The 23433-nt window shown below is 40.7% G+C and overlaps 1 protein-coding gene across 2 annotated transcripts; it reads left to right on the top strand.

The window, feature by feature from the left end:
- LOC109869624 (adipolin) lies at positions 1-23433 on the top strand. Of its 2 annotated transcripts, none has more exons than XM_020459883.2 (8): positions 1-1243; positions 12551-12655; positions 13059-13170; positions 13500-13687; positions 14731-14839; positions 15073-15166; positions 20324-20402; positions 22056-23433. In XM_020459883.2, exons 1-8 carry the CDS (start codon positions 1070-1072, stop codon positions 22152-22154), a joined length of 960 nt encoding a protein of 319 aa, XP_020315472.1. In that variant the 5' UTR covers positions 1-1069; the 3' UTR covers positions 22155-23433. The 2 variants fall into 2 exon arrangements, with proteins under 2 accessions (XP_020315472.1, XP_020315471.1); XM_020459882.2 differs by having other exon boundaries at positions 13497-13687.

The following is a 23433-nucleotide window of genomic DNA, read 5'->3' as shown; positions in this document are numbered from 1 at the left end:
CTGTAAGCTCCAGTCACAGAGAGCAACAGAGAAGGAGAGAGAGAGTGAGAGTGTGTAACGAGGCAAGCAAGCAACAGGGACTTACCACACACACTGACACACACAGGCAGACAAACAGGGCTCTCTGAGGTGAAATTGCACATGTTTTTGTCACCCCAGAGCAGACGGACTGGGTTGATGAATGAGCAGTAGTGAGTTATGTACAGCTGGGTGTCCTGGACAGCAGAGACTGTGTTGCTAATAACCCTCAAAGTGTTTTTAACACCACTTTGAGGTTTTCTCTCTGGATCTGCTGCTGCGGGGGACCAATTTTATACCCTTTAAGGAGAAAAGAAGAAGGAAACTCTCAAAGGCTAAGAAAATTGGACCATCTCCAACTCCCCGTGGACTTTTTTTCATTCTCTGTCTACTCCTGAGGGAAGCACGTGTGAGGAGGACTGAGGGATTGAATGCCAAGCGGTATTCTCTGAAGAAAATCCCAACTATTATGGGACTTCCACTTTACCCAACTATCGAAATGCTATGAGGAAGATCCATTGCTCAGTGTGAGAGAAAGAGCAAGAAAGAGGGTGATAAAGAACTCTACCATCAACTTCTACCCAAGGGTTCCCTCCCTCCCCCAGCTTCAAACACCCCTCCTCTCTTCCTCTCTCTCCTTTGCCCCCTGCATCCCCCTCCTCCCCCCCACAGAGCAGAAAGCGTGAAAAATCTCACTAATGGGTTTATTTGCTGTCAGATCTGTGCCGATCTGTCATTCCCCGGGACCACATTTCATAGTTGAGTAAGCCGCCTGGCTTTCTGGCTAGAGTTAGCTGTGCTCCAGCTCCAGCAACACACTGCTGTCTGGCTCAAAGATCATCAGGAAGAGAGCAGCAGCAGGCAGCCAAACCAGGAGTCAGTGTTGTTGTAGTCCTCCAGTTTGAGGTCCAATCATCTTGGTTGGTGTCCTTGCATTTTTGTAACCGGGCAACAACATAATTATTCCCAATCGTTGGACAGTTTGGACAGACCACTGGGTCAGTTGATCGAAGTTTCAGGGATCTTTGGGTTGATTTAGTGTTTGTTGAAGATGTGGTGTGGGCCGCTGGCCGTGCTGGCTGTGGTGTTCTGGACCCAGTTTGCCCTGCTGGAAGGGGTGGATGCCAAGAAGGAGAGGAAGAGGACACAGGAGACCCCCCCACAGCACACAGAGGCATACAACACTACCCTCTCCAACAGCGAAGAGGTCGGCGGGAGCACCAAGGTAATGTTTGATTTGAAACGGACTAAAAATGTGGTTTTGAAGTCACCGGCACCAGCCTCTTTGCTCTGTCGATCTGCTGGTGTATTTCAAACTTTATGGCCGAAATGTGTATATTTGGTCTGATCCTAGGAGTGCTGAACATCAGAAGAATGTTTATGATTAGTACGTGGAATATGTCATCAACTTTATTAGCGGTTTTGGATTGTGACTTTTGATTTTGATAACCTTATCTTATGAATATCAAAGTACAAACCTCATAGAAAATAACAATGTGGTAGTGCTACATACATTCAAACAACCTGCTAAATGATCTGATCGCATTCTCTTAACCTTGGAGTCTATTCTGAGATGTATCCTTGAGCTGATAATTAACTTGTTCAATTATGGATTGTAATGACTGGCTATGGGCAGGTAACATGCTCTGACAGATTTATCTGGACTTGATTCAGGCTTTATGAATGTATAATTCATGTCAAAGTGTTTTATAGAGAGAATGAGTGTAGTGGTGTAGTGGCAATAGACCGCATAGAACAGGTTTGCCCTACTGGGTCAAGCCTGAGAAAGTGAGTTGTGTCTGAAATGTGTGCAAACCTAAATGGATGACTTCCTGAAGAATGTGTGGAATGTGGGATGATCAATGCACCAATTAGTCCTCACTATGGGGGGCTAACACCGATTTCCCAGCCTATCAGATTTAAGGATTGCATATTGACAAATCGGGGCTCAAGAGGGTTTGAATCAACGTGAATTAGGGATAAGAAGATGTGACAGTTTAGTCTAAGTTCTCTAAATGTGTAGCCAAAGTATAGTATTTATTTAAATATAAAATATGGACAGTAATTGGCATACAAATAGAAACTTGTATTTGTACACCAAAAGTACAATATGAAAAAGGTGTAGTAAAAGTTGTTTTCTGTTGAAAATACACCATGTGGTACTCGGGTAAACACAAAATGCTCCGTTGCCACTGATTCATACATCTACTTTTCATTTATGTTTCCCTGTCCAAAAACAGCATTTGACCTTTCACATTCTTATTTATTGGTTTATTGCTGGTATTACATATTTCCAGGAGTTTCCAATGAGGTATTTGTTTTGCCTTGAGCCCACCCATTGTGTTGGCATTCTCAAACAACCCTCACTGCCCCATCCGCTCAATACCAGCCCTTCCTCCCAGTCCAAGCTCTACCAGGTTGTCTCTCTGCCCTGTTGGTTGGTTGGTTAGCCTATGACTTTTATTTGCCATAGATAGAATGGGGATTTGTTTCTGTATTCTCAAGAAGAACACATTAGAAGAACACATTAGTCAGCCCTAGCCTGTCTCATTGTGATCTGGCTGTGTTTATTTGACTTGGTTTGCCCTGTAAAAGCAGAAGGCTCTGAAGGATGACCTTGTGTCAACCCCCTGGTTGCTGAAGACTGAGCATTTCTGCACCCCACTGGGATATATCTGTTCAGTTCTCTCTCCCATCTATCCAACCCGAGCCCAGGGTGTCTCTGTCTCCATAGCCCCCCTCCGCCCCCCTCCATCTCTCCCCCCATGGTCCAGCAACAGGCCACAGGCAGACTGCCATGATGTAGTTCCTGGGAAAGTTAGGTGGGCAGATATTTAAAGAGCTTTGGCAGTACTGTTCCCAGCCCATTGATGCTGTCATTCACAGGGCCAGTCTGACTCCGCTGTGTCTGGGACATCCGATAGGGGCGGTGCGGCCCAGAAAAACTGGGGCAGCGTGCCGTGTAAGCCCCTCACAAAGCCCCATAGAAAGGGTCCTGAAAGAGGACACCTCGACAAGGATTAGCCCCCTGTGCCCCCCTCACTTACATTCTTTTCATCTTGTCTCCCACAATCTGAGGGTAATGACATAATCACTCCTAAGACCCTGTGTTATGGCAGATAGTGTCTCGGCCAAATACTGTCACCTCTAGTTGAGGACCCTGGGGTTTAGACTTTACACCTAAGGTTAAAGAGTGTAGATGTTGAAGGTTAGACAATGCAACAAAACTAATTTAGGCTACATAAGACTCATTAAGGCTACAGAAATTGAGCACTTCTTATTGTAACGTGGTTTTAGGGATATTTCTCTAATTCTGTACATAAATCTGAGAAATTCCATTTAGTATGATAAATGACTTTACATTAGGTTACATAATGAATGCAATATTGGTCGTAGGATCATTGGTCATATAGTATCATACATCTTACCTGGTTGTACAATAGCACATTAATTGAATCATGTGACTTATCATACATCCTGGAGGACGTATAGTATTGCACATCTTTATCTGATACCAGGTTGCTTGTTGCGCTGTAACAACAAAGGAGAATTACTGGGAGAATTTACGTTGGCGGTTAGGGGAACTAAGAACAAAGATTAGGAGAACTAAAATGACAAATGTTTGGAGAACTAAAACAACAAAGGTTAGGTGAATTTACTTTTAGAATAAGGGTTAACTGAAGAGTTAGCTAAAATGTTCAGTTTTCTCCGACACGACTCAAACATTCAACCTTTGGATTGCTCGAGTGTGCCTTTGGATTGCTAGAGTGTTGCGGATTATGCCCACCCATCTCTCCGACCAACCTCCCTACATTAGTTTCTGTCTTAAGTAACTAGACCATTAGTAGGTATCATATGTCTTGGGGATGCTCAGAAATACATCAAGTATATTTCGTATTGGCTCTGAGGCCAGGCTGCTTATTATGCATTTTGTATGGACAATGTCACAGCAAAATGGAATGCTGTATCATCCAGAGGTCAATGACAAAGGTCTCCAGTAAAAAACTAATGTCTACCATGCCAACTGCAAGCAGTGCTTGGTAGCTTTATTTCATGATGGAATCTTAGTTTGTTCAAGTTTTATCACTTAATCCTCACACCTTTACATTCACTCAGTCAATGGAAATATAGCATTATTTCTAACAAAGATATCTACGTATATTTCAGGATGTGGTGTATCCCTGGAGATAATCCAAATTCATTACAGTTTTTGAAAACATAGCTTGTCCAAGAGAAGGGGTCTCTTGGCACAATTTCCCCCGGGTATGGGGTAAGTTGAGCTGTGGGACAGGGTAAGTTAAGCCTCCTACACATTTCTGTACTGAATGAAATATTACCACAACCATTTTAAAACCATGCCTATCTTTATTTCCCAAACACAATTCACCACAATCACTTTTTTTTCCTTCATATTTTGAATCATTTTACACAGGCTTTACACCTTAACACAGACTTTGTACTTTTTAAACACTTTTAACACAGGGTCTGTTGTTACCTCATATCCCAGCGATAATGCCTTGCATTACAACTGCGAAGAAAACACTTACATTTGCTCAACCATTGGCTCAAAATAATCCATGACCATTGGCTCAACTAATTCCAAGGCAAACATTTATACCATATTAGCATACACAGCTACAAGGATACAATTTCATGCTAGGTTTAGGACCTTATGTCGAATGTATAGAAGAGTCTTAAAACTATCTACTTTGGTTTAGATGAAACCTCTAACACAATACATGCATTTGACTTGGTGAAAATCAGTTTTTTTGGACCTAACTTGCTAACCACTTTTTCCATGAAAAATAAATTCTGACCTCTTCCTAAATATTTGGTCAAATTATTCATTTTGTGTATGTTTGGCTCAATTAACCCCTTTGGCTCAACTTGCTCCACTCTCCCCTACCTGTAATGTTTTGGAGAAAACAACCTCCTTATTAAAGTGATGTTGGCAGGAGAACACCGGCTTGTATCTTCAAACAAGCCAAACAGTTTATACATTTGCATGTTTTTCTTTTTGCTCATGCAGTGGAAAGTCTTCTTGTGATGGCATTCATTTCGTATCTGGCCCAACCCCAGTGAGCGCTGTTGGCAGGATGCAGCAGACCACATTCCATCAGAGATTTTCCATTTGAAATTGATCACAATTGAGGTGTGGAGTGGTGCACTTTGTGAAATTTGGTGAGATGATACAAAGCAGTAACCTTTTGTTCCAAGCAGTAATTCTTTTGCACCAAAATCAACATTATGTCTGCTAAAATCGCTGACAGCACTACACATGTATTTTCTTCTCCCATTCTTTCTGGGCATGTCTCAAAGTAATAACATAGATGGGTAATGGTTCACAGTCCATTCTATCATGATTTCACTGACTAGCACCGTAAATACACTGTGAGGGCAGAACTGCGTGAACAATATATACATTTGTATGTCACTTCTTTCCAAAGTGCAGTGAAATCTGTCCGTGTTGAGCAGCAAAGGGCTCGGTCAGTGAAGGCAGTAGTTGAGGCAGTCAAATCAAACATCACACCTAGCATGTTGAGTAATGGCTAATCAGTGCCCTGGGGGAGGGCTTGAGTTTCCCCTCTCTCATCCCAACACCATGATTAATGAAGGGGTGTGTGGCACCGTTTGAATTGCCCCATACACAGGGGACCGGACCCGTCACCCACAGGAAACACTAGGCCCACTGACACAATGGGTGCACACACACACACACACACACACACACAGAGTTAGGTAAGTAGTAAAAAGTTACAAACAAACACCTCATCTCTCACACTGGTAAAGGAAGTATAGCCCACTAAGCTTGCCCATCACCATATCCAACCACAAGATTGGAAACAGTGAGAATAAGGGTCCCATAGTGAGAGTATGACTTTTATAACATGTCGTAATGACCATTGTTTAGTTACACATTGCACAATCAATTTATGCACTCATTGAAATCCTGACAGACAGCGATAATAACAATAAGCAGCCCTTTGTCATTATATCTAAAAATCTACAAGTAAAATAAACTGTTAGGAAATAAAACTTTAAAAAATATATTAGGCAAAGAGGTCCTGTTTTATTTGGATGACCTCTTATTTTAATAACTTCTAATTGATGCCAGATTTATAGAAATCCCTTAATCTTGCCTGATACGTATCATGTGCTGATCATGTTCCTCTACCTCAGATTCACATTGGACTGGAGTCTTGAAAATAAAGAATAATATGAGGGTGTCTACGCCTACTGCCGTGCAAATGATTGTTAAAATGTTGGCAATCCTTGAATCGTTTTCAGAGCCATTGTTGTTTTGTAGCAAGAGTTATGTATTTCTTTTTTTCCTGTGATATTTACATCAGACCTACATTTGACTGGTGTTGAAGCCAGGGAGAATTTGGCATCTATTCAAATTTGCCTTTCAGATGAACTATAAATTACATTTTTATTTCTCTCTTATATTTTGTGCTTTTCTACTTACAACATGTTTTTAATAGCTCATAAAGTAAGTGAGCACAGTACTTACACAATAAAAGTGCTTAACCCTAACAGAACGGAGGACTCTGCACTTATGTGGTAGAGCGGAACCACAAATGGAGGCTATGGAGCACATAAGAGTAGAAAAGATCTCATGAGTATCGACAGTATCTACCTGGTGCATTCCACAGTGAATAAAACCATGGAGCATAACTCAGACCTGGGATCAAATACTATTTGAAATATTTGAAAATAATTTGAGTGTTTGCTTTACCCTGTCTGGAGTGCCCGGGGGGCATGATTTGTGTGCTTGGGAATCCTCTATTAGTGCCATTGCAAGTTCAACCGAGCACAAAACGTTTTTCAGAACTTTGTGCTCTACAAATTAAGTATATCAAATAGTATTTGAACCTAGGTCTGGAAAAATGGTTCAGTTTTCAGTTTGATATGGAAGTGGAGCCAGAGTCATTTTTAATGGATCCTCTTACCTACCACAGATACAGGGGGAAATAGCCCCCATTTGAGCAATTTGAAGACTATAATTTAAACACAAAGCAGGTGTGTCAGCAATCAGACTCTCTTCAGATTTTTTGGGACTTAAGCACAGTTATTATTCCCTAGGAGGTTTCATGAATACATTTGATTGCTTTAGTAGCTCTTACATGTCTTCACTGGAAAGGAATGCACATTCAATGTTTGCATAAATATCTATGGCATGTTGACACTGCAGCAGTTGTTTTGTGGAAAGAAAAGAAAGATGATATGACGGCTACACCATAGGAATTATGTGTACGTGCAGCATACCCACAAATACTGTGACTTGAAACGGGCTCGATCCTTTACAGTCGTATCATTTGATCATTTGATAGCACTCTAGAGATGAAAATGGTGTCTACGTTTCACGTGGTTAATATGCAAAGGCCGACACTTTTCTCATATCCTCAACAACTTTTATGTGACATCTCTACAAAGTTAAAGTGCAGCGTTGCGTGCAGGGTGCACCAGTTGCACGGGTTGCACGTCTAACCATATTTAGTGTTGTGGTGGTAAATCCTCTTGTCTATGAGGTGCATCGGGGGAGAACTGCGGTGGATTGGATGCTCATTAGGGGGGAACGGGTGGATGCGTGACGGTGGGGAAGCATGTGGGTTCCCCCTAGCCCAGCCCTACTGTAGCCTGGGGATCCCTGCCTCCCAGGATGCGATAGGCCCTCCCTTAGTTAGCCTCCTAAACGCATGCATGGATGACTGCAAAAGGACTATAACGATATAAAAACAAGGGATTTAGGGACGCCTCTACATCATCCTGTTCCACGTCAAACTAAATATGTACCTGTTCACAAAACATACATTAGACATAATCTTACAAGCTTATTTGTTGGTGTGGCTGGTGCACCCTGCTCTCACATTTACATTTGGTTGGTACAAACAGTAGGATAAAAACACGAGTCCATTCCAAACATTTTATTTTAAGAGCTTTGTCACGGACTAGTCAGTTAACATTACAAGATATTGTTTGCACGGTGTAGGTATTTATTTTTTCTGTACTAGTTGGTGCATTTTAAGCAGTAAATTATGGATACTTAGTAACAAGTTAATAAGGACATTTAAATTAGAACAAGCTAAGAGTTATGTGCTATACCGTTATGTCTACAGAGGCGGCGGCGATGCTTCTTTCTCATTCTTAAGGATTCAGAAACTACCTGCTATGTGGAGTGCTGTTCTGGTTGAGGATCTATTGCAGCCAAAGAGACAAGTTTTAACAGTTATGTCTGTGGCTGAATTCCAAATGACACCCTATTCCCTACATAGTGTACTACTTTTAATCAGGATCCAAGGCCATATGGCACCCTATTCCCTACATAGTGTACTACTTTTGACCAGCTCTGGTCATTTGGAACGTACAAAGTGTTTTTGATGGCATGCTGCCCCAGGGACATATTTCCCTCCCTTTCATTGCTTCAAATAAAAATTCTACCTAATTTCACCAAGCTACATCACAAACATACAAATCAAATCAATTGTTGTTTGTCACATACATGTGTTTAGCAGATGTTATTGCGGGTGTAGCGAAATGCTTGTGTTTCTAGCTCCAACAATGCAGTAATAATCTAACAGTTCACAACAATACACACAACCTAAAAGTAAAAGAATGGAATTAGGAATATATAAATATTAGGATGAGCAATGTCAGAGTGGCATAGACTAAATACAGTAGAATAGAATATGGTATATACATATGAGATGAGTAAAGCAAAAATGTGTAAACATTATTAAAGTGGCCAGTGACTTCAAGTCTATGTATATAGGGCAGCATATACATAGACTTGAAATGACTGGCCACTTTAATAATAGAACACTAGTCCCTTTAATAATGGAACACTAGTCACTTTAATAATGGAACACTAGTCACTTTAATAATGGAACACTAGTCCCTTTAATAATGGAACACTAGTCACTTTAATAATGGAACACTAGTCCCTTTAATAATGGAACACTAGTCCCTTTAATAATGGAACACTAGTCACTTTAATAATGGAACACTAGTCACTTTAATAATGGAACACTAGTCCCTTTAATAATGGAACACTAGTCCCTTTAATAATGGAACACTAGTCACTTTAATAATGGAACACTAGTCACTTTAATAATGGAACACTAGTCACTTTAATAATGGAACACTAGTCACTTTAATAAAGGGATTATTCATCACAACTGTTTCCTGAATGATCATGGATATAATGAAGCAATAATTCAATTGGGGAATCGCATACATTGTAGGTAGGCTATGACATATTTGCAACCTTACATACAATGTTCAACAACATAGTGTTGCAAGAGTGTCACGATATTGTACATCATGCATACAAACTGGGATGTTCATCATATATAGTGGTCACATATTTGTAAGTAAAGTTCATTGCACTATAAGGATCGGGGCATGTAGCAATATACACCATCCCTTCGGTATGAATAAAGCCCCCACCGATGAGCCAGACAAACAGTGTTTGATGTTCTTAGGAATACCTTTTTAGTTTAACACCCTAAGAATGTCTGACACATTTTCCAAATCACCACTGGAGTGGTGTGCTCTCACAGCTGTTGAAAGACACGGCCATTGGATGGCACTCATACAAACAGCCGGGATCAAAGGGAAGTTCAGATTGATACCTGTATCTATCCTGTTCACTTTGTTCATGTGCTGTACGCGCTGATATAAAGGTATGTGAGTGAGAACATTGTTTAATTTGCGCCACAACTCAATAGGAACTGCATTGAACATACAGTAACTGACAGCTTTTCTATTTCGTCATGCGGTGGGATTTTAATTTCTCTGTGTATGGACTCAGTCCTTCATCTGGGGAATGTTGAAGATAGTTTGACTGAGGTGCATTGAATCATCATTTCTTGCCAGCTGTGGGAAGCGCCACCATCTACCACTATTGGATGTCATGGTAGCAAAAATATTATGCTGAGTGACGTACAGCGCGATCAATGAAAGCGAGGAATGTGTGTCCATACTAGAAAGACAAAAGACTTGAACAGATCTAAAAATCCTCATGACTTAATGTCTGATGGATGCACTCCTGACACCAAATAGCAATTCTCATATTATGTTGTGTTACTACCTACACGCGGTATAAAAGTGTAAAAAAAAAAGTGATTTGCTCCATTTTGCAGTTCGAATAACAGTTATAATTACCTTGGTTACAGGCCAACTTCCTAAAATATCGAAAATCCTTTAGGGCACGGTTTTACGCGTTTAATTACACATGCGCGTGCTAACAATACAAGACGATAACAAGCAGAAAGAGAGGCCTCCTGTCCTGGCAGTGCTATTATTATGCGGGGAATAGCTACGGCAGCATATATAATTATAAGTTGCATGTGTGGGCTGACTTGAGGTGGTCTAAAAACATCTGACATACAGTACGATGATCTATGTATGACATCAATGTGAGAGGAGAGGTGCAGTTATTTTGAGACTTGCAGGATGAACTGCCAGGCATAGCGTTAAGGTCCTTGTTTTGCGTTTCATCCACTGTCAATGTTCAGTGTGCATCACTTAAATCAAACAGAGTTGTCAGAGAGGGTCCTCAGCGATTATTGTCGGTGTTTAAATCAAACGTGGGGTTTAGGAATAGAGTTGCAGGCAGCTCTTTCAGATTCTTTCGGTGTCTCAAACGCAAATAATTTTTCCTATGAGCTTTTAAGGTCGGTATGAAAGTGAGAGGTATAATTAGAGATAATTCCTATGCAGCATGAGCTGTAGAAAGGAGAAAAAAAGGTTCAGTATAACCAATTAAATGGTCCGGGCAGTGTTGCAGTGTTATGGAAAAGATGTGGTGGATTATGCAGTAACAGTATCTTTGGCTTGACAAAATCGGTCTGCCATTTATCTGTCTCCAGGCTTCGAAAACACAACAAAAACCCACAGACGTCTAACAAGCACAAGGCACTGGGTTACTTAACTTGTTTATTTTGTCTGCCGTCACAAGAAAAGAGAGACGAGAGAAGACGGAGAGAAAAACAAACCCAAAATATAAAACCTTTTTTTTATTCCAGTATATTGAAGACAAGACAAACAAGGGGTTACTTTGTTGCTTTTGAACAGAACAAGAGGTGAGTCTCTCTTTCTGTCAAGAAAAGGGGGCATGTTAGTTTTGCAGATAAGTGATCCGTGTCCTCCTGCCAAACCTAAATAAATACAATTTCAGACAGCTCACCTCCATGGCTTGTCTTAATCTCCTCTTTTATCTCCACCACAGTCACTTGATGTTTGGGGAGGAGGAAGAAGGCCTTTGCTTGGGGAGGATTCAAGGCATTTTGTGGTTATTGGAATTCACACAGCATCGCTTTTCACCCAAATGAAATAACGTCAGCCAGGGTGGGTTAGGGTTAGAATTATTTGGTGGCAAAGACCTTTCATTTTTGATAAATAAGATATGCGAGGGTGTTTTTCTTCAACATCACCACACATCCAGAATCCCTGCATGCCAATCAAAGGTCTACAATCATCACCACTAGCATGAGGGAGTTTCCGCTTAGAAATCATGTACGTCCATCCACTTCTTCAACAGCCTCTGTTGACCTTTTATAGTATGCCTCCATATCTATTATTGTGTTCATCAGGGTCGTTTCGGTCATTTCCTTCCTGTTATAGCTTACATTTTCAATTGTGCGGCAAAAAAAAAGAAGTTTAATTGCTGGTATGTTTGTAGCTAGGTATAGGTGAAAGTGTTGTTGGATGTTTAGAAATCTTGTCGTAGGCTAATTGGTCACTAAAATATCCTTTTTCAGAGGAGTCCTGAATGCACGGTATGCTCATGGAAATATTTGTGTTGAAAAAAATCACTTCAGAAGTCTTGTTTATTTTCCTCTGACCCTATATTAGGCAATTAAGAATTGACGTGGCACCTGAGTGAGTTATCTGGAGAGAAAAAACAAGCAGAACAGGGAAAGTCTTGGAAAGAAAAAGTGACTGAACATAATTGGCAAAGTGAAAGATACGACACAAAAAGCCTTCTTCCCTCTCTCTGGAATGGCAGTAGATCGGCAAGGAGACATGGAGAGAGAGAGAGAAAGAAAGAGAGTTCACTTAACAGTGTGACCTGCCTTGATGTCTGGCACCATTTAATAGTATCTTAAGGCAAGATTTTCCAATGGAGGGTAAGCAGAAATTATGACTCATTGGATTCAGTTACATAGTTACAATACTTTGCATTGTGTGCCGGTGGGCGAAATGATTCCAGACTGAAATATCTGATGAATCTTGCAATTAGCACTGTTCTCCTTAAAGAGCCGTTTTGATTGAGGAATAAGAACAGTCTGGGACTAGCGTGATTGTAAGTACATTCTGGCAAAACCCTTAAATCACACTTTATTTCACTGGGCACTTGTTTAATGCTCACCATCAATCAGCCAGGATTATGTAGGTACACCTGCCTCTCCTTGTGGCATCATTGATTCATAGTAGGCCTGTCTTCGTTGCAAAATCAGACCTCTGAAGTGGTTTGATGTTGAATGAAAAATGTCTCATGGGTTTCTCTGTCTCGTGTATCCTATAGAATCCTGACAACCAGAGAGTGGATCCCCTTGGATCATGGATGGACTTTGTGAAACGACCTGTAGGCAACTTCCCTGGGAAGTGCCGCAAACGCAAAAGGCCACTGGTAAATATCACAATGGCTTCAGTAGTGGTTCAAAGAAGCTAGCTGATCAAGCACTGGTTCGTTCATTACATTGGTCACGAAGCATCTAGTACGATACATAAGTAGAATATTGGATGTTTGAATATTGAAACAAGTTTCTGTTTCAAATCGTGTTCACAGCAGTGGAGGCTGCTGAGTGGAGGCCGGCTCATAATAATGGCTGGAATGGAGTCAATGGAATGGTATCAATCACATGGAAACCACATGTTTGATGTGTTTGATACCATTCCATTGACTCCCTTCCAGCCATTATTATGAGCCTTCCTCCCCTCAGCAGCCTCCACTGCTGTACAGCAGATTATCTTCTTATTCATATGATCCTATATTATTATGTAATGTGTTATTATTTCCTGGTCTCTGTCAGCCCGGGCCACCAGGTCCTCCTGGCCCCCCAGGCCCCCAGGGACCACCTGGATCCCCCGGGGCAGAGGTCACCCAGGAAGTCCTCCTCCAGGAGTTCAAAAAGATGATAAAAGGTGACATCATATAAAGTCCTAAAATAGCATATAAAGACACAACATGTGATAAAGTCTGATCTGGTCCTTCGCTGTGTATAAGAGGACTCATTGATTTCAAGACATTGGTGATGGATTGTTACTACTGATGGATCATTGTCTCAGTGAAGGCGGACGTATTTCATTAGTACCTGACCATCTACGGTAGATATTGGGTCAGCAAGCTCACTACTCTATTGGTGTACTGTAGTGACAGATAATTTTTTTCCTAAAGTTTAAATTCAAGTCCATATTCTTGTCATCTTTCTAGTTGAGATGATCTCATATTCCTTCTGTGTTTTAATCAGAAGCTACAGAGAGGAGAACTGCTGCAGTGGACAGGCAGACCAGTACCAGTCCTAGTCAGATACCCACGGCCCACATCGCCCTGGAAGGAATGACCTCTTACAGGCGGATAGAGGAAGCCTTCCACTGTAAACTCAAAGGACCTGTGGTTATTGACAAGAAGACACTGATGGAGTTACAGAACTTTCAGACGGTACGTTTTGTAGGAACAATCGACACGTTTGTAAAGGATGTAGACGTTTGTGAAGTATTTGGTCACCCCCCCTTGAACATCTTTTGGATCCTCTTGTCTTACTCTTAAATCATTCAGTACACAACATCAAGCCCATATTAATATTCACAATCAGGTTTCTATCTTTCTATTTTCTTTCTGTTAGCCGTGTTTGAATATTGGGTGTGATGATTGAACCAGCAATGATGTATAAGAATGATGCCAGGAATCCTTAAGGATCACCACATCCCTACAGTCTGACAAAGCAGTACCCGGCTGGAGCTCAGACTGGCTCCTTGGTCAAAAATGCAACGCTCCACATCACTTTCTGGGTCGGCATACAAAAGGCACTCTGTCTGTGACTTGGAATATGGTGTGGAGAGGACAAATTTATACACTGTTTAAATTAGCATGCTGTAGTGGAAGAACTATACCCAGGGACATTCTGAGGAGGGAGGTTAAAGGGGCAATCAGCAGTTGCCACATCCATTTTTGGATTTTTGAAATGAATGATATATATACCCATTGATTCTTGAAGAATATATCTTATACAGTTCTCATGAGCTTAGTTTAACTGTCGTGCCCCATCAGAACCCAAAATATAAGCTTGTTTTACTCCAGTGTTTGTAAACAAAGTAAATGTAAACAAACACTGTATAGCCTCAAAACATGGTTAAAACTATAACTTTGATACCATGGATGGTCAGTCCTTGTATCCATAGTTCTGTCTATGAATTTGAGAGTGGTTACATTTCTCCAGCCCCGTCCCTCAGCATTTTACCAAAACAGTGGCAGGGATGCGCTTTGTTATTGTTTCAACTGCTGATTGGTCCTTTAAGAGTAGACATATACCAAGTTTATGAAATGTCCGTTGGAAAAGTTCGGATTTGATTTCTCCGGTGTTCACTTTGGCAGACGTATAGAAAGCAATTGAGCCCAAATTCGAGATGTAAAACTTGGTATTTTCTATCTGTCACTCATTGTATAACTCCATTCCGCATGTCACATTGTATTTCTCCTTCCAGCCTCTTGCTAAAGGTGCCTTCCTCAGAGGGACAGGAATGGACCAGTCCACAGGGCGATTCACGGCTCCCGTCACAGGGATCTACCAGTTCTCTGCTAATGTTCATATCGGTAGGGAATGCCTCTCTACAATAAGGAAATCTAATTAGCAGGGAATCATCTTGGGAAATATATTGATTTGGAAGTTGGAATTCAATATCGAGACAATGAATGAGGCCCCATTTCTACAGATATTTTGCTAAAATATGATATATTTTCAGAAGACTCTGTGGCCTTTTATTCAGAGAGGTGTTTCTGAGCTGGATAATGTCTGACCTCAGATGAATTCTGTTTTCTCCCTGAAGACCACAATGAGGTGAAGAGGAGTAAGAGTCAGCTGAGAGCCAGGGACAATGTGCGAGTGCTGGTCTGCATCGAATCCCTGTGTCATCGATATACGTGAGTGCCATCAGTCTCAGTCAGTAACACTTCACTGTAGGTGTCCTTTGGAATGAATTCATAAAGGCTTTATCACAGCTATATAGCACAATGTAACATTTGTCATAAGCTGTCGTAAGTAGCTTTAAATAGTTATGAGTAACGGCATAAGATGTAATTCAACTTGTTTTGATGGGTGTTACAGATAACTGTTCACCCTGTTGTCAAATGCTCTAATGTCAACTGTTAATAGCAACTGCTATTAAACAGTCCACATGACACCTTATACATTATGTTGTTACATGCTACACAAGAGTCTACATACCATGTGTTAGAGCAGGGTGTTATGTCATTTACCAACCTCTTGTGTCACATTATTACATTTCCTGGAATGAACGATGTCATGACCATGTCATATGACATTAATTTGAAGTGTTATAAAACAGTTATGAGTGTGCTTATACCACAGGATGAGTTGAAACTATCACAAAACTTTACAATTCAAAGGATCTCCAACAAACATGGGCAAATGGGAGCACATATGTACTTAAGATTTTCTTTATGTTGACAACGAGACAATGAACAGCTCCGAGTTGAACCAATTAGACCATGTCCAGATGTAAAAAAGGACACATTATAATGCCATCAACTTGCAAAAAAACAAAACAACCCACAAACATTTTTGAACAAAATGGAATCAAAATAGAATTTTACAACAAAATCAAGGTTGCTGGGGCACGACAGGATTTGTGACCGTAAACCATCTGAATAATAATGACCCAGTTAGGTTGAGTTAAATAAGATTTGTTAAGATGAAAAGGTAATTGTGCAAGTAAAATAGGATGTAAATGTGTAACGTGACAAAGAGTGTTTTTTTTATTTATTCCACCTGTAGCTAGTGAAGTTAGCTGGCTAGTGCTAGCAGATAGCTAACGTTAGCTAGATAGCTAAAGCCGTCCGTCAGCTGCGAACCGTGGCTATTGAACCTTGCCTTTCAGTGGGGGAAATGTCTTTGTACCAAATTAAATAATCAAGAAAATTACAGAGACAGAACCCACACTAACATTACCAGTAACAACAACCACAGTGCTTACATTAACTTATGTTAACCCACCTAACGCCATCAATATAACACTATTACCAAAATTGACAACAGTTCAGAACATAAAGATACCAGTGATCGAAAGTTTAAATGAAACAACGTTTCACACACATAGTGCATTATTTTCAGAGATATACGACAGCGTGTTCCAGTTCTCGCCAATATCCAGCAACATCACACAGCCATTGAAGAGGAATGAGAAAAGGTTCCACAGGCCACAATCAACAGCTTGATCAACTCTATGTGAAGGTGTGTTGCGCTGCATGAGGAAAATAGTGGTCACATCAAACACTGACTGGTTTTCTGATCCACGCCTCTATCTTTTTTTCTAATATACCTGTGACCAACAGATGTGTGTATATCTGTATTCCCAGTCATGTGAAATCCATAGATTAGGGCCTAACACATTTATTTGAATTGACTGATTTCCTTATATGAACTGCAACTCAGTAAAATCTTTGAAATTGTTGCGCTTTATATGTTTTTATACCAGGACGTGGTCCATTTTTTACAGCTCAGACCAGTGTATTGTCTCATTTTATTTTTACCTTTATTTAACTAGGCAAGTCAGTTAAGAACAAGTCCTTATTTTCAATGACGGCCTAGGAACAGTGGGTTAACTGCCTGTTCATGGGCAGAACGACAGATTTGTACCTTGTCAGCCCTGGGATTTGAACTTGCAACCTTCCGGTTACTAGTCCAATGCTCTAACCACAAAGCTACCCTGCCGCTCATTGTCAAACACTTCAAATTAATGTCACTTTACTTATGGTGTCTTTGCACATTATATTAAGGGCAGATGACATGTTATGACATCGATCATTCCGTGAAATGTAATAATGGTACACAGAGGTTGGTAAATGACATAACACCCTGTTATAACACATGGTATTTAGACTCCTATGTAGCATGCAATAACATATGACATAAGTTGTCATGCAGATGGTGTAAAAGCAATTGTTATTAACAGTTGACAGAGTATATGACAACAGGATGAACAGTCATCTCTAACACCCATTAAAAATTGTTTAATTACGGCTTATGCCGTTACTCATAACTATTTAGAACTACTTATGGAAGCTTATGACAAATGGTATGTGCTATATAGCTGTTGTAAAGGCTTTATGAATGCATTCATAAGGACACCTACAGTGAAGTGTTAACGTCTCAGTCTATTGATCATCTATCAACAAATCAGTATAATAAAGTCTTTTAAATTGGATTTATTTAACCTTTATTTAACCAGGTAAAGCTAGTTAAGAACAAGTTCTCATTTACAACTGTGACCTGGCCAAGATAAAGCAAAGCAGTGCGACACAAACAACAACACAGCAACAAATGGAATAAACAAGCGTACAGTCAATAACACAATAAAAAATAAAGTCTATATACAGTGTGTGCAAATGGCGTGAGGAGGTAGGCAATAAATAGGCCATAGTAGGGAAGTAATTACAATTTAGCAGATTAACACTGGAATGATAAATAGCAGATGATGATGTGCAAGTAGAGATACTGGTGTGCAAAAGAGCAGAAAAGTAAATAAAAACAATGTGGGGATGAGGTAGGTAGATTGGGTGGGCTATATACAGATGGACTATGTACAGCTGCAGCGATCAGTTAGCTGCTCAAATAGCTGATGTTTAAAGTTAGAGAGGGAAATATAAGTCTCCAGATTCAGCGATTTTTGCAATTCGTTCCAGTCACTAGCAGCAGAGAACTAGAAGGAAAGGCGGCCAAAGGAGGTGTTGGCTTTGGGGATGACCAGTGAGATATACCTGCTGGAGCGTGTGCTACGGGTGGGTGTTGTTATCGTGACCAGTGAGCTGAGATAAGGCGGAGCTTTCCCTAGCATAGACTTATAGATGACCTGGAGCCAGTGGGTCTGGTGACGAATATGTAGCGAGGGCCAGCCGACTAGAGCATACAGGTCGCAGTGGTGGGTGGTATAAGGTGATTTGGTAACAAAAAGATGGCACTGTGATAGACTGCATCCAGTTTGCTGAGTAGAGTATTGGAAGCTATTTTGTAGATGACATCGCCGAAGTAGAGGATCGGTAGGTTAGTCAGTTTTACTAGGGTAAGTTTGGCAGCGTGAGTGAAGGAGACTTCGTTGCGAAATAGAAAGCTGATTCTAGATTGGATTTTTGATTGGAGATGTTTAATATGAGTCTAGCCAGACAACTAGGTATTTGTAGTTGTCCACATATTCTAGGTCAGAACTGTCCAGGGTAGTGATGCTAGTTGGGTGGGAGGGTGCGGGCAGCGAACGGTTGACGTTGCATTTGGTTTTACTAGCGTTTAAGAGCAGTTGGAGGCCACGGAAGGAGTGTTGTATGGCATTGAAGCTTATTGGGCCAGATGTATACAGAATGGTGTCGTCTGCGTAGAGGTGGATCAGGGAATCACCCGCAGCAAAAGCGACATCATTGATATATACAGAGAAAAGAGTTGGTCCGAGAATTGAACCCTGCGGTACCCCCATAGAGACTGCCAGAGGTCCGGACAACAGGCCCTCCGATTTGACACACTGAACCCTGTTGGCCAGGGAGTTTTTGAAAGGGGGATGCTTATTTAAGATGGTGAGGAAATTACTTTTAAAGAACGACCAGGCATTCTCGACTGACGGGATGAGGTCAATATCCTTCCAGGATAACCGGGCCAGGTCGATTAGAAAGGCCTGCTCGCAGAAGTGTTTTTAGGGAGCGTTTGACAGTGATGAGGGGTGGTCGTTTGACCGCGGACCCATACCGGATACAGGCAATGAGGTAGTGATCGCTGAGATCCTGATTGAAAATGCCTTCAATATCTAGTCATCCCACTCCAAATGTTTTCAACATATGACCATATGGTTCTGATTTGTTCTGGCTTCTGCAACATACTTGGAGTGTAGTAAAAACAAAACAATACCAAAACTATTTTTGCTTTACCCCCAAAAGAGTTAGCTAATCCATTCTATTGTCTGCCAGGGCAGCCTTTCTTGTCGTGTTCTTGAGGCTCTATATTGACAGCAGTTGTTTGTTCTGCGTTTTGTGGAACAAGTTAGGCATTTCCTGTGTAAAAGTGAAGCACAGCTTTAATAAATGAAATGTCCTCTCACTTCTTCCCCTGGTCCCTTTCGCCTCCAAAATCATTCTCGACTCACCTTTGACACCTGAGAAACCTTGCTGCTGCTTCCAACACCACAGGCCAGGGTCGTTTATCATCATAGCTAAACATTTTGCAATGAAGAAAAGGAACATTTCATATTGGAAAGGTTCAGGTAGTCCCTCCCTGTTTCAGTCCTATTTTTTTTTTTTTATTGGTTGCCGATTGAATATGACCCTGAATAGAGAAATGCCCTTTTTGGGATGTGTGAAGGATGAATTTTACACACTCATTTGTAAATACCAGAATATTACACACCCATTTTCGGTGATATGAGAACTGTTGTTCACATACTTTGGCCTTTTTTTGTTTATATAAAGTAAGCAAAATCTGAAATGTTGAAACGAACAGTACCCAAGATTTCCTCCATATATACAGGCCAACAACCTTGCTTCACAACCTGGTATTATGAAAGAAATGTATAAATAATATTGTTATCCGAAAAAGTGGGCTCATTCTTTTTTGCCTTTCCACCCCTATGCCTCCAGCCTGTCTCGCTCTCCCACACATGAAAATGCAGAGAATGTGCTATGAGGCTCATTGCGATGGCAGTTAAAGTGAAGACAAACATGATTGATTCACCATAAAAATGTTGCGTTTTCCACGAAACAGGAGCCAGTGGTCTCAGCAAGAGTTGTAACGACTAGACTCCACGCCTACTCTATTACATATTACTCTCTGCACTGCAGGCTTCATTAAAGACTCACTGTAATGATTATGATGATTCAAGACTCAAAACGAAGCAATGGCGTGTTTATTTAATGTGTACAAAAACATATTTTGCATGAAGTATCATGCAATTAGATGATTTCGTTTCAGAACCTGTTAGGTGTGTATAGATTAAATAAAGTTATTTAGAACAAATATAAAGTTCAGAAAAAAAAAGATGATGATTAATTGTCAATCATTTTTTGTTTTCTTCGTCATTGCAGGTCATTAGAGATGATTGTTGGATTGGAAAGTAACAGCAAGATCTTCACAGTGAATGTGCAAGGGTTACTAGAGCTACAGGTAGGCTTATATTTATCAAACCACGCTCACCATTTAGATTCTCCAGTAGGGTTGAGCTGAATATAAAGCCTTTAAGAAGGGTTGAGAAGTATAATTACTATTGTACAGTCATGGCTAAAAGTTGAGAATGACACAAATATTAATTTCCACAAAGTTTACTGCTTCAGTGTCTTTAGATATTTTTGTCAGATGTTACTATGGAATACTGAAGTATATTTACAAGCATTTCATAAGTGTCAAAAGCTTTTATTGACAATTACATGAAGTTGATGCCAAGAGTCAATATTTGCAGTGTTGGCCCTTCTTTTTCAAGACCTCTGCACTCTGTCCTGGCATGCTGTCAATTAACTTCTGGACCACATCCTGACTGATGGCAGTCCATTATTGCATAATCAATGCTTGGAGTTTGTCATAATTTGTGGGTTTTTGTTTATCTACCCGTCTCTTGAGGATTGACCACAAGTTTTCAATGGGATTAAGGTCTGGGGAGTTTCCTGGCATGGACCCAAAATATCGATGTTTTGTTCCCCGAGCTCGTCACCAAACTGTTCCTGGATGGTTGGGAGAAGTTGCTATCAGAGGATGTGTTGGTACCATTCTTTATTCATGGCTGTGTTCTTAGGCAAAATTGTGAGTGAGCCCACTCCCTTGGCTGAGAAGCAACCCCACACATGAATGGTCTCAGGATGCTTTACTGTTGGCATGACACAGGACTTATGGTAGCGCTCACCTTTTCTTCTCCGGACAAGCTTTTTTCTGGATGCCCCAAACAACCGGAAAGAGGATTCATCAGAGAAAATGACTTTACCCTAGTCCCCAGCAGTCCAATCCCTGTACTTTTTGCAGAATATCAGTCTGTCCTTGATGTTTTTCCTGGAGAGAAGTGGCTTCATTGCTGCCCTTACTGTGCGTGCAGATGCACTCACACCTGCCTGCTGGCATTCCTGAGCAAGCTTTGTACTGAAGGTGCCCTGATCCCGCAGCTGAATCAACTTTAGGAGATGGTCCTGGCACTTGCTGGACTTTCTTGGGCTCCCTGAAGCCTTCTTCACAACAATTGAACCGCTCTCCTTGAAGTTCTGATGATCCGATAAATGGTTGATTTAGGTGAAATCTTACTGGCAGCAATATCCTTGCCTGTGAAGCCCTTTTTGTGCAAAGCAATGATGACGACACGTGTTTCCTTGCAGGCAACCATGGTTTACAGAGGAAGAACAATGATTCCAAGCACCACCTCCTTTTGAAGCTTCCAGTCTGTTATTCAAACTCAATCAGCATGACAGAGTGATCTCCAGCCTTGTCCTCGTCAACACTCACACCTGTGTTAACAAGAGAATCACTGACATGATGTCAGCTGGTCCTTTTGTGGCAGGGCTGAAATGCAGTGGAAATGTTTTTTTGTGTGATTCAGTTCATTTGCATGGCAAAGAGGGACTTTGCAATTAATTGCAATTCATCTGATCACTCTTCATAAAATTCTGGAGTATATGCAAATTGCTATAATACAAACTGAGGCAACAGACTTTGTGAAACTTAATATTTGTGTAATTCTCAAACCTTTTGTCCACGACTGTATAATGAGTTGTATTATCACTATAACAAAACAAATAGTAATCATATTCTTGCATTTAAAATGTTATTGTATCTCCTCAGGTTGGACAGTACACCTCAATATTTGTGGACAATGGAGCTGGGGCATCCATCATAATACAGAATGGCTCTGACTTCATGGGCATGTTGCTGGGTGTATAGCCTTACGTCCTGGCCTTGGAGCTGGGGGTATACCTTACCTCTTCCCATTGGACACCAGGGCCCTGGCCACGCAAGGCATCTGTATCTAATTGGACTACTAACAGACGCTACTGGCCTATCACCATCCATGGAGGAGAAAGGACCGTTTTGAAAGCTTTAGGACTGTGTCTCTCCACAGACACCATGAAAGCAAGCACTCCCTTGGGCCAAGAAAGACATTAAGTACATTCCAACAGACAAATCCTAATAGACAAGACTTCAAATCACTCAATGAAATGTTTTTATTTGAAAGGTTTTCATGTCAATCTATTCATTTGTATGGCAGTAAGTAAGTACAGTACATAGACCTGTGAGTGTGTATATACACTGGATGATGCAAAGATGCTCAGATGCATTGTACGAGATGCATGAGAGCAACATTAGTTCCGGTTTTGGGGGTTTCGTCACTGGTTATTTGGACTTATCAGGATTGGGCGAAGGCGGTGCTTAAACTGTTTCGCCGCGAGTGCTACGTGCGTGTGCCCACATGGATCAGAGGGGGGGGGGGGGGGGGGGGGCTTTGGCTGAGAGTTTCCTTTTGTGAGGGTGGAGACTTCATTTTTGCTGTAACTCTCAATTTCTAACACGTATGAACACAAAAGTTGATCACGCAGCTGACCAAATTTACACAACATTTTACTTCTGGGTTAACAGAGATTAGTTTCTGTCTGGAACTATTTTGTGGGATTCAAATCCAAACTAACCAATTTGGTTAGAGCGTTTAAATTAAATGCGAGTGTGTTGGCCATTCTGTTTTATACCGATGTATTTAATATACAGTGTTTCCAAGTTATGCTTATGCCAAATTATATAACTGCCATGGTCAAGCAGAAAAGATGTTAAATATTGTTTTATAAAATGCCAGTTGTTTCAGCAAAAGAGACTGATCATGTTATCTATTCAATTAGAAAATACTCACATATAAGATTTGTGTTGTGTATATCTATACGTTTTTTTTTCGCCATGTAGTTGATGAAATTTTCTGTAAATTATTATAATATTTAATTAATACACATGGTTAAGAATTGAATTTGGACGTACATGGAGTTTATGTTCAAATGTAACCACAAATGGATATTCATATCTTTTCTCACCCTAGGGATTCATTTACAGGTTATATAAAGTTTCAAGACTAGCACAGATTGGAGTACCATTATGTCTTATACTGATTTACTTTTTAATAACTAATACAGTATGATATATTGTAATGAGATCAAAATTAAACTATGGTCAAATATTA

The sequence above is a fragment of the Oncorhynchus kisutch genome, linkage group LG24 (genome assembly GCF_002021735.2).
Source record: "Oncorhynchus kisutch isolate 150728-3 linkage group LG24, Okis_V2, whole genome shotgun sequence".
NCBI lineage: Eukaryota > Metazoa > Chordata > Actinopteri > Salmoniformes > Salmonidae > Oncorhynchus > Oncorhynchus kisutch.
Note: the sequence above shows the minus strand (reverse complement) of the source record. Positions and strands in the feature narration are given on the sequence as shown.